A 16168-nucleotide genomic window follows, 5' to 3' on the forward strand; every position below is an offset into this window, starting at 1 on the left:
TATGTAAAAGGGTGTCCAATAGTTTTGATTTTTACCTTAAACAGTTGTTGTAAATTTGTCATATTTCATGATTTTATACATGTACTGACCTCATTCTTACTAAAATAATTTGTTTTGAATGTTTATTTTATGTTTTAAAGAGCATGTACTAATTATTTCCAGGTGTTGTTGCAAGTTATGTACTGTTAAGATATATTTGTCTGTGTAACACTGTTCATTTTGCATAATATTGCTAGTTCATGTATATGTTCATGTAAATGTATGTATAATGTATACATATTTACACAAGATACATTGTTTTGGTTTGACTTGGTATATTAAAATGAAGACTCGTGTAATTAAGGACTCTGTTTTTCTTTAATGGTATCATAGAAAAATAGGTATCTTGAGAAGGTTGTTGTTCATCCCAGATTCATCTTGGGTAGAAGTTAGCATAAGTATTAATGCTGAAACAGAAAAACTGATCTGCAGACAAACTAGAACAACAACGCATACATAATTTACATACCTCGGTTTAGGATGGATTTAATATAAAATATGGTACATTTCCGACTTAGACTATTCAATTAAAGTTTTTCATACAACTTTCAATCTGTATCACAGTAACAATTGACACATGTTTGAGAACTTTTAGTTGAATGACTTTTTTACCATGAAGTAGTATAGTCTAGATACAGTTACCTCAATGGTTTGACATAGAAAATTAAGTTGAAGTTTTACATACAAGTTGTTATAATTGCCTTAATAAAATTTTAATCTGTAATAAACTGTAATAAAGCAATACAGTTACACGTCTTGTCAGGTTATGGCTCTTGTTCAGTTAGAAGATGTGGAACAATAGAGAGTACAAAGTCTTCTCGACAGTCTTGTTTTAGGACTATAAGGTACAGTATAGTTCTCCCATATTACACCAAGAACATCGTTATCACCAACACAGGTCACCGCCTCGGTAGCCTAGCGTAGAGCGTCCGCTTCGAGTGCGGGAGGTCATGGGTTCGATCCCCGGCCGCGTCATACCAAAGACGTGAAAAATGGTACTAGTAGCTTCCCCGCTTGAAGCTCGGCTTTTATGGGTATTATGAGTGCTAAGACTGGTCAGTATAATGTGACTGGGTGGGGTATCATGTCACGTGTCTACGTCGTGATATTCCAGTGAGGCAGCACTATAAAGTTGGGCATTGTGCTCACTGCTACAAGTATCAATAGCAATTGAAATTTTGTACTTCTGTTGAAATTTATTCAAAAAACTATCTCACATTTGTTTAGAAATAGTCGTTTTTACGCGAAATTTCGGGTGAAACTCGACGTCAGTTTTGCGTGTTTTGCGTTCATAAATCGCTTGCCTCTGATGTGACGTTGAAATAAACATGACAAATTATATATCACTGGAGAGATAATTTTAATATAAACTTGAAAATAAAGAATTTTTGCCGTTTTTTAGTTGTATATAAAAACGATACTCGAAAAACCAGTCAAGTACGTCATTTTGCGCTCTGCTGAAAAAATGACGTTAGTGGTCATGTTTGAAGATTTACAGCAGCAAAATGGAGAATAACAGAAAAATGGAAAAAATACCAGTCAATCGGAAATATCGTCAATTTTGATTCGGCAAAATTTCATAACGGTCCGTTGACTTTCGTTAGGTGGCGCATTTTCACACACACAGTTTACTGCAAGCCTTGCAGCTGTGTCTTGTCGATATTTATGGTAATGTTAAATGCATCACCATTTCACGTTTATAGTAACGTGACTTTTAATGTAACACGCTTCTTGTGACCACAGGCAGCGATTGCATGTAGCTTGTACAAGTACTGATGTTTTTTAATCTGCTTTGTAAAAGGTACATTTTGAAAAATCACCAGGAAGGCCAGAAGTATATTTACATATCTCTTGCAAAATTGTCTTTATGACGCTACGATTTACTTGGTACTTTTTGCATTTTTTCACACATCTGAAAGATACCTACTTCAACTCGTCACAGATGTCTATATCTTTGCAAAAAAAAATGTTTGTTTTTAGATCGATTCTGTGGCAGTGCTAATCCGTTCTGTGCACTTAACTTCCAATTTCCCCCACATTGATCCGAGATGATATGGCAACTGGAATAGATTCCATCCCTTCAAAATTCATAACAGGTAAACAAACAAACATAGCCTTTCAACACCAGGTACCAATTTAGCAAACCCTATTTTAGATAAAGAGCAATTCATTACGAAACGGAATCCTGCCCCGATTTCTCCCTTCACCGAAAAGAATTATAAACCTGTTTGATTACCGTCTGTGTCAAAAATCTATTATATAATTATAAGTGACCAACTTTAATAGAATTTATCTATCTGCTTTTAGTTCATCATATGGATGTCAAACAACCTTAATTAAGCTAGTGGACGACTGAAAAAAAATGCCCTAGATGAAAGAAGATACGTAGGCGCTTTTTTATGAACATGTCAAAGGTTTTTGATTGCTTACTTTTAGTACCTCTCAATGTAATGACACTTAAATGAAAAGCATATGGGTTAATTGAAAATGCAATAAAATCTGTAAAAAGATTGGAAGCATAGAATGAAACCAAAAAAAGCATAATAGCAGAATCGGTTTGATTGAGTCTGTTCATGAGAGATAATAAATGTGCAACACTTCTCACGCCCCCTAGCACCGGCTTTAGCGAAACTCTATTGTACATCTATTGACTGGACTCCATGATCCCAAACGACCAGAAAATATAAAAACACTGCAAGTCAAATAATGTTAAACTATGTTTCCAACAGGTCCCAAAGGGTCAAAATAAACAACTGTACAAACAATTGGCTAAAAGAATTAAAGGAGTGTCTGGAGGATCAGTGCTTGGTCCTTTGGTTTTTAACATACTTATAAATGATATCTTCTATTCTGTAATAAATCAACTTTGTATGACTATGTGGACATCAGCCACACTTTCAAAGAAACTTCTGAATCAGAAAAAAATCCCTCATACCCTGGTTAAGTTCCAATCAAGCTGCATAAATAACAGAACAAATAGAGGTCAAATCCTTCATTACAAGTCAAGGTCAAATTTTCTGTTAAAATGAAGTTAAACTGCTTTGCACGGAACTTTACTTTCATTTAAATTTTGATCTACTGGTCTCACAAACTTTACAGGAAAGAAGCCAAACAACTAAAATAAAATAATTAATGTCCCTCAAAGGCAATCTTGAAGTGCCGTTTGGCGGCTGTAAAATGTCGCCCCGTACTTAGCTTTAGTGTTGTTATATTTTCCGGTTCTTTGGGATCATGGAGTTAATTCAACATATGTGTAATAGAGTTCCGCTTAAGCCGGTGGGGGGGGGGGGGGGTGAGAGGTGTTGCACATTTCCTTACCTCTCATGAAAAGAATCATTCAAATAGATCTCGAGTCTCTATTATTCTTCTTAGTTGCATTCTTTGCTTCCAAAGGATCTTTTTACAGATTTTATTAGTAATCTTTTTAAATAGTAATTTTTAAATATTTTATCGGGTCACACTTTAATTTCTGCCCACTTGTCTGGCATTTCTGTAGTAAATGCAACACTCTGGAAAATTTGAAATATTTGGCCTTAAGGATTATATATACATGTAATGATAACAAGCCAAATTAGCATGACCTCTTTACATCTAAACAGGTTTGAAACTTTTAAGTGTATACGCAACCTATCTCCACATTTTCTCCAAATTTTTTGTACCTGTTATATCTTTTTTGTTATATGCTATTTACATTACACTAAAATTTTCAACAAATTCCAACGTATTCATCACGATATTGTATTTTGTCTATTTATTTGTAATGTTTATAGTGTAAGTGTATTAAAAGGACCCTCATTGACTTTGTATAAACATATTTTTGTGTTTACATTATTCGCGGATGAGTAATTTATTATAATAGAGTACTTCCTGTTAAGATTACATGAGTGGTATGTAGATATGTGATGAAGAAAATCACACTGATTTAACCATTATTTGGTAAGTTTCTTTTTATGCTTTCTATATATGCTCTGGTATGTTGATTTTAAACGTTGTTACATTTTCTAAACATTTTTGAACATTTGATGAAAAGAACCTAGTTTTGAAATTATTTGACCAACCGTTGTCTTTGAATTGTAACAGTTCACTCATTTCCGCAATATTTATGTAAGGCAGTGTGTGTTTCATATCTGAGCAATGTTACCAAATTTTTATTTTCTTCTCCAGTTGTACTAGTTTGGAATGAATAGTAAATAAAAGTAGTTTAAGAATAATTCAGATATTCCTCCTAAAGTTTCTACCAGACGATACCTTGTCTTCAGCTTCTTGAGACCACTTCCTAGTTCATTTTAATTTCAGGATATCTAAAGATGGCGGTTCCTGGACGTAAAATCTCTGATATCCGCGGTTCTATGTTAAAGGGCTCGGAGGAAGACTTTGACCATATCTGTGAACCATGCTCAACTGAAGGTCAACATATAGAAGCGTTTAGATACTGCGTGGATTGTCAAGAATATTTGTGCAAAACTTGTGTAAGGTACCACAAAAAGACAACTGTTTTGAAACATCATAAACTCATTGATAAAGAAAATACAGAGGAAACTCTGTTTTCAAAGGATACTTCTGAAACCTGTACTGAGATATGCTCTTTCCACATAAATGGGATTATAAAGTTTTTTTGTCCAAAGCATGGTGCTCTTGGCTGCACAGATTGTATAATTATGGAACATAGGACATGTAAAATTGATTATATACCTGATAAATGTGTAGATATAGATGATAGTGATGAATTTAGAGACACGATGAAACTACTAGACAAGAAAATAAAAGATACAGATGTTATAATCAAGAATGCTTCAGCAAAAGATGAAGAAGTAGATGTCAAACACGATGAAGTATTGGCAGATATCATCAAATTCCGAAAGGAAATAGATGCTCGCTTAGATTTACTTCAAAAACATTCCGAGACAAGTGCAAACAAGCTGAAAACCACAGCTAAACATAAATTCAGGACTGTCATTGACACTTGCTCTTTACTGTCTGCTGATATGAAAGAATTACAGTCTAGTTTGGAAACAAGCAAATCAAATAAACAAAATGGTAAAATATTCTGCGCTCTAAAGCGAGCACAATCTAAACTTCAGTCGAACAAAATAGAAAAGGTTGGAGCAACTCTAGAAAACATAAATGTGCACTACGTATTTGAGAATAACACAAATATTGGATGCATTCTATCTGAACAAGATTTAGGATCTCTATATGAACGTCGCAGAGAGGTGACTTCCAAAAAAAATGAAACAACGTGTTTGATAGACAGTGACAAGCTAGATTTTGGGAAATGTCCAACAGATGAAATAGCTGAGGCAAAGACAAGATCATGGGAATATATAGAAAGAACTAATATAAATATTACCAGAAAAACAGATATGAGCAAATGCACTATCACAGGATGTGAAATCCTATCGTCAGGCAAAATCGTGCTCGCCGATTATAATAACTATAGACTGAAAATCGTTGATGTTGAAAGAAAGATTATTGTTGCTGATAAAGAATTAGACACGCGACCCTGGGACGTGACAGTACTGCCAGGGGATCAGATCGCGGTTACACTGCCAATGGATAGCCTTATTGTGACTATCGCCAGTACCCTTGCAGTTGTGGGGAGATTTAGAGTTAAAGGGCAGTGCTATGGTATTTTTTACCATAACGACCGTCTTTACATCGTGTGTCAGAATCCAAAAGCTGTTCTCGTAACTGATTTACAAGGAGATATCAAGTCCATAATTCCTCTGAAAGACAATGAATTATTTTGCAACCCAACATATATTGCGGTGAGCAAGAGCCACCAGCGGATGTATATAAGTGATTGTGATAGCAGTTCCGTGGCAGCTGTTACATTCCAAGGTCTAGTGGCTGCAGTGTACAAGGAGAAAGATTTCCTTGGACCGTTGGGCATTGTGATGCTTGGTGATGGATCTTTATTGATCTGCTGCAAAAGCAACAACACGATTCACCATATCTCCGGAGACTTGACACAAAGCGAGAAAGTAATCAGAATAAGAAATCTGCCACAGTCGATTTGTTACAATGCAGACAGAAATGAGGTGTACATAGGAAGATGGAGAGATGATCTGATGACTATTTTAGGGGTAGAGTGATATGCCCATACCACTGTAAATTGCCATACAAACATGTTTTTCCATGCACTAAATTGTACCATTGCTTTAAGACTAAGAGAAGGAACACGAACAAATCAATCAAACCCGAATTTAAACTATACAACTGTGTCAATGTTGCAACGCTGATTCATATGCCTTGATAAAAGAAACCGAACAAGTGTAAAATGAACGGACATTATTATGAACACTACATAATTATTTAACTCTTATCTTTGTCGTTCTTATTTCTGGTTCTTTTTATTATGGAGTTTATTCATTGTTCTAATGTTTATCATAGTTAAGGGCTGAGGCGTGTGAATTGTACTTACTTTTCATAACCTCACACGAAAAAACTCAACCAAGTATGTTAATTTGTTTGCTTTGTTGCTTCATTTGCTTCTAAAGCATTTTCTTATGTATCCTATATCTCGCCAGTATGTGTATTATATGCTTCCAAAGGATCTCATTATGTATCCTTTCTTCGTCAATTCTCGATGCTGACAATTGTGTGATAGTCCATGCAGATTGTTTGTTTGTTTGTTTGTTTGTTTTGGGCTTAAAGACATTTTTCAACAGTATTTCAGTCATGTAACAGCGGGCAGTTAACCTAACCAGTGTTCCTGGATTCTGTACCAGTACAAACCTGTTCTCCGCAAGTAACTGCCAACTTCCCCACATAAATCAGAGGTGGAGGACGAATGATTTCAGACACAATGGCGTTCATCAAATCGTCACGGAGAACAGACGCCCCGCGAACTCGCGACCCCGCGATCCGTAGACCAACGCTCTCCCTACTAAGCTAAGCGGACGGGCTTGCCATGCAGATTGTACACGTGTCATAACATACTTGTACTAAACACATGCAAACCTTACTTTGTCATTTGAACCTTTCCACTGGTAATAATAAAAAAATTGCTAGCAAAACGTATGTGTGAAATAGTTTATGAAACAAATAACATTGTACAGTAATCGAACGATAATTTGATATTTGTAAACAAACGCAGTCGACCGTATTATTTACCAGTTTAGGTAAATCACGCATGGACGAGCTGAACGAAGTACTGTATTTGCGCAATACGTTAGGCCGCTAGGTATGATACCTGAGGTCCGGAATTCGATACTGGATTGAAGTAAACATTTTTTTTACTTTTTTCACCATAGATACAATGCCGGTTTTTCCACTGGCTTTGAAAATAATACGGTAATACAGCATACACGGGATTCCAACGGCCAAACGCTTAGCGGACGTGCTAAAAGAAAAAAAATAAATTATCTTGGCGTAGAGCATCATTTAAGGCGAATACTTAAGGAACTGGGGTTCTCTTGGAAACGATCAGGAAGCAATTGATGGAACGGTCTGATATTGTTTTTCTTCGGGCGCAGTATTTACGGAAAATGAAGGCATTCAGGGACCTTGGACGCCCTATCAAATATACAGGCGAAACGTTTGTGCACGCAGCACATATGGCTTTGAAATGCTGGCAGTCGGAAGATGTTGTCCTCGCTGTTCCATTTAATAAGGACGATCGATTCTTCATTGTACATGCCGAATCTGAAGCTGGCTTCGTTAAAGGTGCCGGATTAGTTTTTAAATCGAAATCACGCAGCGGAGATTACCATGATGAAATGAACTCAGAAAATTTTCAGAAATGGTTAATGAAACAACTCATACCAAACTGAAAATCAAACTGAAATAAAACAAAAATAAAGCTGGGCTATATAAAACATTTCTTTAGAAAATAATCGAGTGTCGAACTCGTGCTATGTTTCGCACTGCATTTGAAAACCGACAGCTTAGCCACTGAGCTATAACTGACCAGCCTAAATTATCTTTCTTATCACCTGAATTTTCGCGCCATTTTTATTATCGTTCGCCGACTGTATGACACAGTACGAATCCGGACATTAAAATTATATGAAATGCCCGTATGTGGATTTATGTTGTAAAAATTAAACAGAAAGAACTTTAGCTATTACGTAAATTGTTTACTTTTCTTCCATACTTAATATTGATTATTTCATTCATCAGATATTTATGCAATTCAACTATTACGTAAATTGTTTACTTTTCTTCCATACTTAATATTGATTATTTCATTCATCAGATATTTATGCAATTCTGAATGATAATATTTTAGGAATTTTATTTAAATTAACTTTAAACATTTTGATATTTTGATGGTGCAAGTTAAGCAAAATATAGAACGTTATGCACTGATCACATTATTGAACAAAGCAACACTTTTCTGAAAAGTATCCTTGATGTTTTTCACAGTAGAAAAAAAGGAGTGTAAATATTTTCAGAATGTGTTTTTTTTTTTTTTTTTTTTGGAAGATACATAGTAGTTAAACTAAAGGACTTTGGATATTTCATGGTTGGGGTATTAATCTAGTTTCATAAAATCATGAAAGTTTTGCCAACGATGTTTTACATCTATAACCTTGTCTATTAGATGTCCTAAAAGTACCTGAAATTTTAATGAATACGGACACTGATATCGAAAAAAAAATACAGATATTTATAATTATCGTGTTTTAGAACTGAAAACAATTACAGATTGTGTTCTTAAAATTGTTAAGTGTTCATTTTACTCGTCCATCACTTTCAGAATGTATCTGATTCGGTATTTGGATATGGAAGTATCCGGACATATACTTTCGGATAACCAAGTTCGGGATTCCAGCAAGTTCGGGATTCCAGTACATCAGCAGATGACCAACATGTAAGCGGAATGAGAGATGACAACCTTTTTCAAAATGGTTTAATATAGTCAGTTATCCGGTTTTATCTATGGAAAATCAGTCACAATTTCCTCATTTGTTATCATTATCAAACAAATCATTTGTTCTAAGGTATTGGATGTCAAGAACCATTTCTTTTTTCAGTGGCGGTCTATGTGGACAGCAGATTGTTGTTGCCCCAAAAGAAAACTATAAAATGATACCAAAAAGCGATTCACAACAGTTTGCAAACTCTATGACCACGGGCTGAAGAACGTGTTCCGATACCATGACAGCCTCCAACATTATGAAATTGGTAGTTAAGCACATCAGTTGCAATGGAAATGTGCTGCCCGAGTCAAATAACGATACAGCTTTCTGTTTTAAGTGACTCGTTTTGAACTATGCTACCATGGTACAGTGGTCCCAGACATTGGTATTTGAAACTTTTCTTGACTTTTGACGAGAAACTGTTCAAAGCTCAGTGGTGACTTTTTTTATAGTAAAAAGGAAACCATTTGATCAAAGTTAAAGTCATCGTAACTAACTTATAAGGTTAATGAAAATAATCGCTATTTTTCAATAACAATTGGTACTTCTGGAATAAATGGAATAAAATTTTATGCCCATAATTTTAATACTATAATAATAAGAGGTATAGCCTTGAAACTTTGTAAACTGATTAACCATCATTATGTTAGTGAGAAAGCTGGGAAAAATACTTTCTGATGCATTTCGTCAGAAATTTCCCTTACTGTACTTTGAAAATTAGTATTCCTTTGTTTACTTCAGCCTTTCCTTGGTATACGACCGTTAAACCTTCTGCAACAATAACCTAAGGGTAGCGGATGACCACAACTGTTTCTGGGGTCAGAACCACTGTGTCTAAATAGATTAAATGCCAATAATCTGTAGCTGACTTTAAAAGAATGTTTTCTGATCAAAGCATACAAACACATTAGCTTCATATATTATTCACATCTGGTCAGAAGATGATCCACATTACATCGAAGAGTTTTAGGTTAAAAGTAATAAGTTTGTTTTATATCATTTGATCTGATTTCAGTTTGTGATACTTAGATTTTCTTCAGTTTTCTTAAAGTCAAGTGTAGAACTTAGCATATGTCAATTTCAATCAGTATTTAATGTATACAATGGCACAAAGTAACAAGAAAAAATCGGTAAAACCGATGGATGTTTCCCAAAATATGACTGTTGCATATTAAAAGCAGAAAACCGGAATTCATCGTCTGGGCAAATACTTCGTCTTAGTGGTGAAGCTTACAAGAAGTTTCTTAGAACTCCAGCAAGAAGTTGTTGAGAAAAACGTGCACATGATGTGCGAATCTCCTTTTGGGAAGCTTCCTATGAAGTTTTGCTGAATATCCATCAAGGGTTGCTGAGGAATACTCCGGACAAGGGTAGCATAAGGATAATCAAGGGTTGCTGAGGAATACTCCGGACAAGGGTAGCATAAGGATAATCAAGGGTTGCTGAGGAATACTCCGGACAAGGGTAGCATAAGGATAATCAAGGGTTGCTGAGGAATACTCCGGACAAGGGTAGCAAAATAAAGGATAATCAAGGGCCAATAACTCAGTGAAAATATTTCGACTGGAACATGAAGACAATTTGTGCATCGAAGCATCCTATACATTTTTGATGAATTCCAGACTATGGTTACTAAGAAATACTCATGACAAGGATGGCGTTACAGTTTACCAATATTGAACAATCAAAGGCCAATAACTCAGAAAAATCAGCAGATTAGAATATGGAGACGCTTCCTATGAAGTTTCGCTGGATATCAGCCAATGATTGCTGAGGAATACTTATAATTGATAATATTTATAATCAAAGCTAAAACACTCAGTCAAACGAGGACATGAAGAAAATATGCGCACCTCCTTTGGGAGTAAGCTTCCTATGGAGTTTCACCGAATTCCAGCCAAGGGTGCTGAGAAATAATTCGGACAAGAAATGGTGCTACAGTATACTAATATGCTGAATAGTCAAAGGGCAATGGCTCAGTGAAAAATCACCCGACCGTAACAAGAAGACAAAATGCGTATCTCCTCTTAAGAGTAAAGCTTTCTATGAGGTTTAGATGCCAGTGGTTGAGGAGGAATATTCTGAACAAGAAACGGTACTATAGTATACTAATGTTGAATAATGATAAAAGGGCAATAAGAAGTTTCGCTGAATTCTAGCCAGTGGTTGCGGAGGCATACTCTGGACAAGAAATGGTGCTATAGTATACGAATGTCGAATTATCAAAGGGCAATAACTCAGTAAAAATCATCCGAGCAGCATAAACATACAAAGTGCATAATGTTAAGATCCTGCCTGACTGGATTGGTCAAGTCTTTATCCAGTGGACAAGCAATTAAAACGCAATAAAATATAAACACAATAGGTATTGTTCTATGGAGCATCATCATTTCTCAAAGTCACTGGTTAATATCAAAGCCAAATGGTTCCCAAATTTAGCCTGTGGATGGCGTACCTGAAGGATACAGTTTTTAGGAACTTTGGCTTAAGTGTTGTTATATTTTCTGGTCCTTTGTGATCATGGAATCCATCCAATATCTTTGTAACAGAATCCCGCTTTAACCCGGTGCTAGGGGGCGTGGGGTGTATTGTACTTTCCATTACCCCTCATGAACAGACTCAGTCCAACCGAGTCTGCGTTTACTTTGCTTGGTTGCATTCTATGCTTCCAAAGGATCTGGTTATAGATTAATTAAATCAACGTACGAAGTAGAAAAAAAGAGGTGTATTAATATAATAACAATAACATTCTCTTAGATTATAGAACGTTTTATTGAGACTTCAAATACAATTAAAATCAAATTTGATTATTCAAATTCACAGTCATATTTTGCCAAATTTGAATATGGCTTATCAGTGCGACCACCTATAAACAGAATCATTTTAATTGGGATTTTCAAATAATGAAAACTTGTATTATTTCGCAATGTGTGACAAAAAGACAAAAGTTAATTAACGGTTTGTATTTGATTACTAAAATTAAAATGCATATACTAAGAAAAGCTATATACATATAAATACGTGTGTGCGTGAGCGCACCTGCATGTGTGCGCTCGGTGGGCTTTTAGTAACGACCATAAACATACAAAGAAAAAGACCTATAAAATAAAACGGCTACAGACTAAAAGCAAGATGAAAATATGTACTAAACATCACACTACAGATCACCAATTATAATGTGATAAGAAAAGATAAAGGTTAGATATGGTTATCAGAGCCTCACTCTGCATGACACAGCAAAACAAAGCTTGAACATTGACATCATGCAAAACTATCTAAGTATACAGAAAGTATGAAACTACATTTATTTATTTCGACAAACATAAAATACTTTACACTTCAAATTGATATTATTAATTGATCATACCTAATAAGTAAGTTCTGACTAATTCAATATATTTTAATATAACGGCATAAATACATGTAGAAAACAAAGTAGTGTATGTGATTTGTTTCTAAAATGCAAGTATCCTAGAATCCCACACATGACATATCGAATGTCTATTACTAGAGTATTCGTCAGAAACTAAAACTCTTTAACACACTCACTCATAACTGAATTGCTATGAACTTGAAATGAGTTATTATTTCACTTTTCATTTCAAACGAGTCCTTATTGAATTGTGTTACACTTTATCATAGTCACATAAAAGCACAATTAAATGTGTTTGTCTGTTTCTCAAGGAATGCTCTATTCTCTTTTAGTACAGGCTTGATTCTCGAACTTCTTCTTCATTTTAGAAAGAACAAGGTTTAGGTTATACATCACTTTACAGATCTCAAGGGATATTTTGTTAAATCTTGAAGATATATTGAATCATTTTAAATTTTGATATGTATTGTCCAATGAAAATTCCCGTGGGACGAGCGATATGTGGCTCACGAACATTTCGAATAAAAGAAAATAGTTTGAAAATGAAGATATATATATGTGTGTGTGTTGTTTCATGTTATCTAAAGATCCTGCATCAAATTGGGTTGGTAAATTGCTGTTTTCTTTTTAAATTGGATAACACATCCTCGTGTCATACTGGTCATTTGTCGCAAGTCTTTTTGAAATCTCTCCATCACTGACAACGGACCAACAGACGGACGCTGCAAACTCCCCAAACCGAAATCCTGGCTCCTTCCCTAGAAATGGCGATTTGGGCTGCCAACAATCAACTTGTTTAATTTTCCAAAAGAATTGTTGGTCATATTGTGTATACGGTTTTGTATAAACACGACCAGTGCAATCAGCACGTATGCATTCATATTTCTTTGATTTAGAGAGAATAAAGATAAATCGACGTCCATCTTCTTCTTTTTCTGGTTCAATTTGGACAGCGAGCCATTTTGTCTCCCTACTTGAAGACCATGAAGATGATAACCAAAGACTGTCATACAATCGTTGGCCGTTTTCGGATATTATTTCGACAGTGTTTTTTCCACATTTCCGAAACTTAAAGGCACATAATGTTGAGTATCGGTCAAGAAATTTTTCTAAAATGACGTACCCCTTGTCACGTTGTTTTTCCTGACATCGAACCCAGTTTAGTGGTGTAGATGTATGAAGCGTGATTTTTTCTTTTGGCTTTGAAACAGATTCAATGTGGTAGGCACCTTCCATCCGCAAAGGTACGTTGAAGGAAACAATTATCCCATTTTGCCTTAAAACCTCTCGCGATATTGGGTAAAACCCGGTGTTGTAACGGATATAAACGTGTAATGTTTTCTCTAGTGGTCTGTACAAAAAAACACAACACGTCTTTCAATCGTTCTCTTTGTTCAGTCACTAGAACTCTCAGTCTCTGTGTTTGTCTGTTGTGAACGTTTAAAATTGAAATGCGATAAAGAAGCAGAATTTCGTGCAATAATGAGAGGAAGCAATAAAGTTCGACATGTGCCATCAGCTCGGGGAAGTCCGTAGCATCGTTTTTAGCCTTATGATCTGCTATTTTAGTCTCAACTAAAGCTATATCTTTTAGTCCAGCAGTGACGGACTGTTCATTTGCCATATCATGAAGAATGTTGGTTTTCTCCTGAGCATCTTTAGAATTGTTCAAATCCTTCACACTACCGGAAAGTAATCTAAGTCTCCCTTTATAATCTTGAACTCTTGTTCTTGCATTTCCGATGATTTCATGATCAAGCAAGGTCTGAAGTGTTTTTGACAGAACTTTCCATTCAACAATTGTATCTATGATATTTAGAGTTGCCTTTACGATTGTAGATACCTTACACGGTTCGAGGTATTCTAAAATCGAACAAACGGTATTTGCTACGGTGATTGTTGGTCGGATTATATCAAGTAGAGAAATGCTGTCCTGTTCAAAATTTTCACTATTTTTCTGAAAAGAATCACTTCTGAAGAAATTTTCAAGTTTGCCTACACATTCATCGAAATCACCTTTTTCTTTCCCATGAGCTATGTTTTTACTTTCAGCAAGATACCTCAACTCTTCAATGATATTTGTTTTATCAAATCTATATTCAGTATCGCCCATTTCAAAACGAAAATATAGTTTTTAAAATCTCTTCATTTTTAAAGGTTCCTGATGACACTGTACGAGTAAGCCTCTGAGAGTAGCCGGAAGTCACCGATTTTATGTGGAGACTAACATATATTTTAGAATAATCACGTATAAAATGTTGCATATTTATAAAACATCATTCTCTGGATTAATTTATACTTCCAAACCTTTTTTCTTCGATACCGTTTGAATAAAGTCATATCGTCTTTACCTGAAATCAAAATGGGCTATAAATTTGAATGATGTAATAACAAGGACTTTAAAGAAAAATATTTGCATTATTCTAAAACTACTTGTATTTACAATTCATTCAAAACTAACAAAGTTGATCAGATAAAAATGTTAGTAACATTGCCGAGGTAACACACACGCACTAGTTGTCTTATAAACGTTGCGGGTATGGGTTTAATTGTTACAATACAAAGACACGGGTATGAAAAGTTGCCTGCGGCATAAAATGTGCCCCGCTGAAATGAAAGCATCGCGCTTCCGACTGCGCAGGCGTTGAGCAGGATGTTGACAGAAATATCGGGTGCGCTGAGTAAAATTGAATGTTTCTGGTTAATTTCTTTTTACAGCAAAAACTGTTAAGAAATCGGGGAATGCATCGGGATGTAGTTGTATCTTGCCGACGCATCCATGTCCAGTTTGTGAAGAAATATGTAATATTGTTATTTTGCGAGTGTTTTTCATCGGGTACAGTAACGTAAGTAAACCAAAAGCAGTGAATATTTCGAGTCGATCATTTTACCTCCTGCTAAAAAAGAAATTATCTATTTCTGTCGTATATTATATAAAGACATGATATCTGATCGACTGAGATATAATACATGTTCAGGAAAAGGTATATTCCCTGCTTCTGCCGACTTTTTAGTTAGTCCTACTTAATGCTTGCTCCGTCCGAAGCGCGATGCCTTCATTTCAGCGAGACACATTGTGTGTCGCAGGCAACGTTTTTTCCATACCCGTGAAAGAGAACAGATGGTCGAAAAAAACTCAGAATCACCTTTTTACATAAAATTGTTGAAATGTTTAAATTAATACAACGAAATATCAACGCAGATATAGAAAACATAAAACAAAATCTTACTTACTAACTTATTTTGTTTTCTGCATCCGTTTTATGTAACGTTTTATGCAAGAATATGAATTGTTCACCATATCCCATTTAAATCAGGAAATACTTACGTTTCTCATCTGTGTATATGCATCGCTCATATAATAAAACCATATAAATCGCGGGCTTAGCGCAAAACAGTTGTAACTCCTTCTTTATTTCATATAAGTTACAACCGTTTTGCGCTAAGCCCGCGAAAAGAATGAAATATAATCTTGAAAGTAGGAAGTTGCCATATAAGATATATCTATAACGCATTTTCTGTTTACAAAATGTGCTCTGAATTGCATTTTTTTTTGACAAACTATTATTGTACAAAAATAAGTCGGCGTGTCACGTTTCGAACGCAATTTAATGGGATTTTCATTCTACCGAATATTTTCAAGTTAACAATTAATCTTCTACACTCACATTTTTTAACAATATTTAAATATGTGTGCATTGACTGTTTCCCCAAAAAGTTTTTAAACTTCATATCTTAAAATAAATAATATATATATTATAAGATAATAAGGACTAGGGAAGATGTATTCGCGAAAGACATTTATGTAAACACGAATTTGTAACAGTTACTAACGTTCCCCGCCTAAGGACATTTTTCAAAAAACAGCATCTACAAGATAATAGGGCAA

At 35.1% G+C, this 16168-nt stretch overlaps 2 protein-coding genes across 3 annotated transcripts; one reads left to right on the forward strand and one right to left on the reverse strand.

The window, feature by feature from the left end:
• Nucleotides 1-3892: 3892 nt before the first annotated feature.
• Nucleotides 3893-6416, forward strand: LOC123554310 (uncharacterized). The gene is made up of 2 exons (XM_045344370.2): nucleotides 3893-3975; nucleotides 4336-6416. The coding sequence occupies exon 2, from the start codon at nucleotides 4347-4349 to the stop codon at nucleotides 6132-6134; it is 1788 nt and encodes a 595-aa protein (XP_045200305.2). The 5' UTR covers nucleotides 3893-3975; nucleotides 4336-4346; the 3' UTR covers nucleotides 6135-6416.
• Nucleotides 6417-11638: 5222 nt separating this feature from the next.
• LOC128558568 (uncharacterized) lies at nucleotides 11639-15614 on the reverse strand. Of its 2 annotated transcripts, none has more exons than XM_053548238.1 (2): nucleotides 15514-15614; nucleotides 11639-14630 (listed from the first exon to the last, which is right to left on the reverse strand). In XM_053548238.1, exon 2 carries the CDS (start codon nucleotides 14390-14392, stop codon nucleotides 13493-13495), a length of 900 nt encoding a protein of 299 aa, XP_053404213.1. In that variant the 5' UTR covers nucleotides 14393-14630; nucleotides 15514-15614; the 3' UTR covers nucleotides 11639-13492. The 2 variants fall into 2 exon arrangements, with proteins under 2 accessions (XP_053404213.1, XP_053404215.1); XM_053548240.1 differs by having other exon boundaries at nucleotides 15518-15586.
• Between the last annotated feature and the right edge of the window lie 554 nt (nucleotides 15615-16168).

This window comes from Mercenaria mercenaria, chromosome 7, assembly GCF_021730395.1.
Source record: "Mercenaria mercenaria strain notata chromosome 7, MADL_Memer_1, whole genome shotgun sequence".
Classification (NCBI taxonomy): domain Eukaryota; kingdom Metazoa; phylum Mollusca; class Bivalvia; order Venerida; family Veneridae; genus Mercenaria; species Mercenaria mercenaria.

Bases quoted from the DNA above. Each gene is read 5' to 3' on its own strand.
- LOC123554310 (XM_045344370.2), top strand. From the start codon at position 4,347: ATGGCGGTTCCTGGACGTAAAATCTCTGATATCCGCGGTTCTATGTTA.
- LOC128558568 (XM_053548238.1), bottom strand. From the start codon at position 14,392: ATGGGCGATACTGAATATAGATTTGATAAAACAAATATCATTGAAGAG.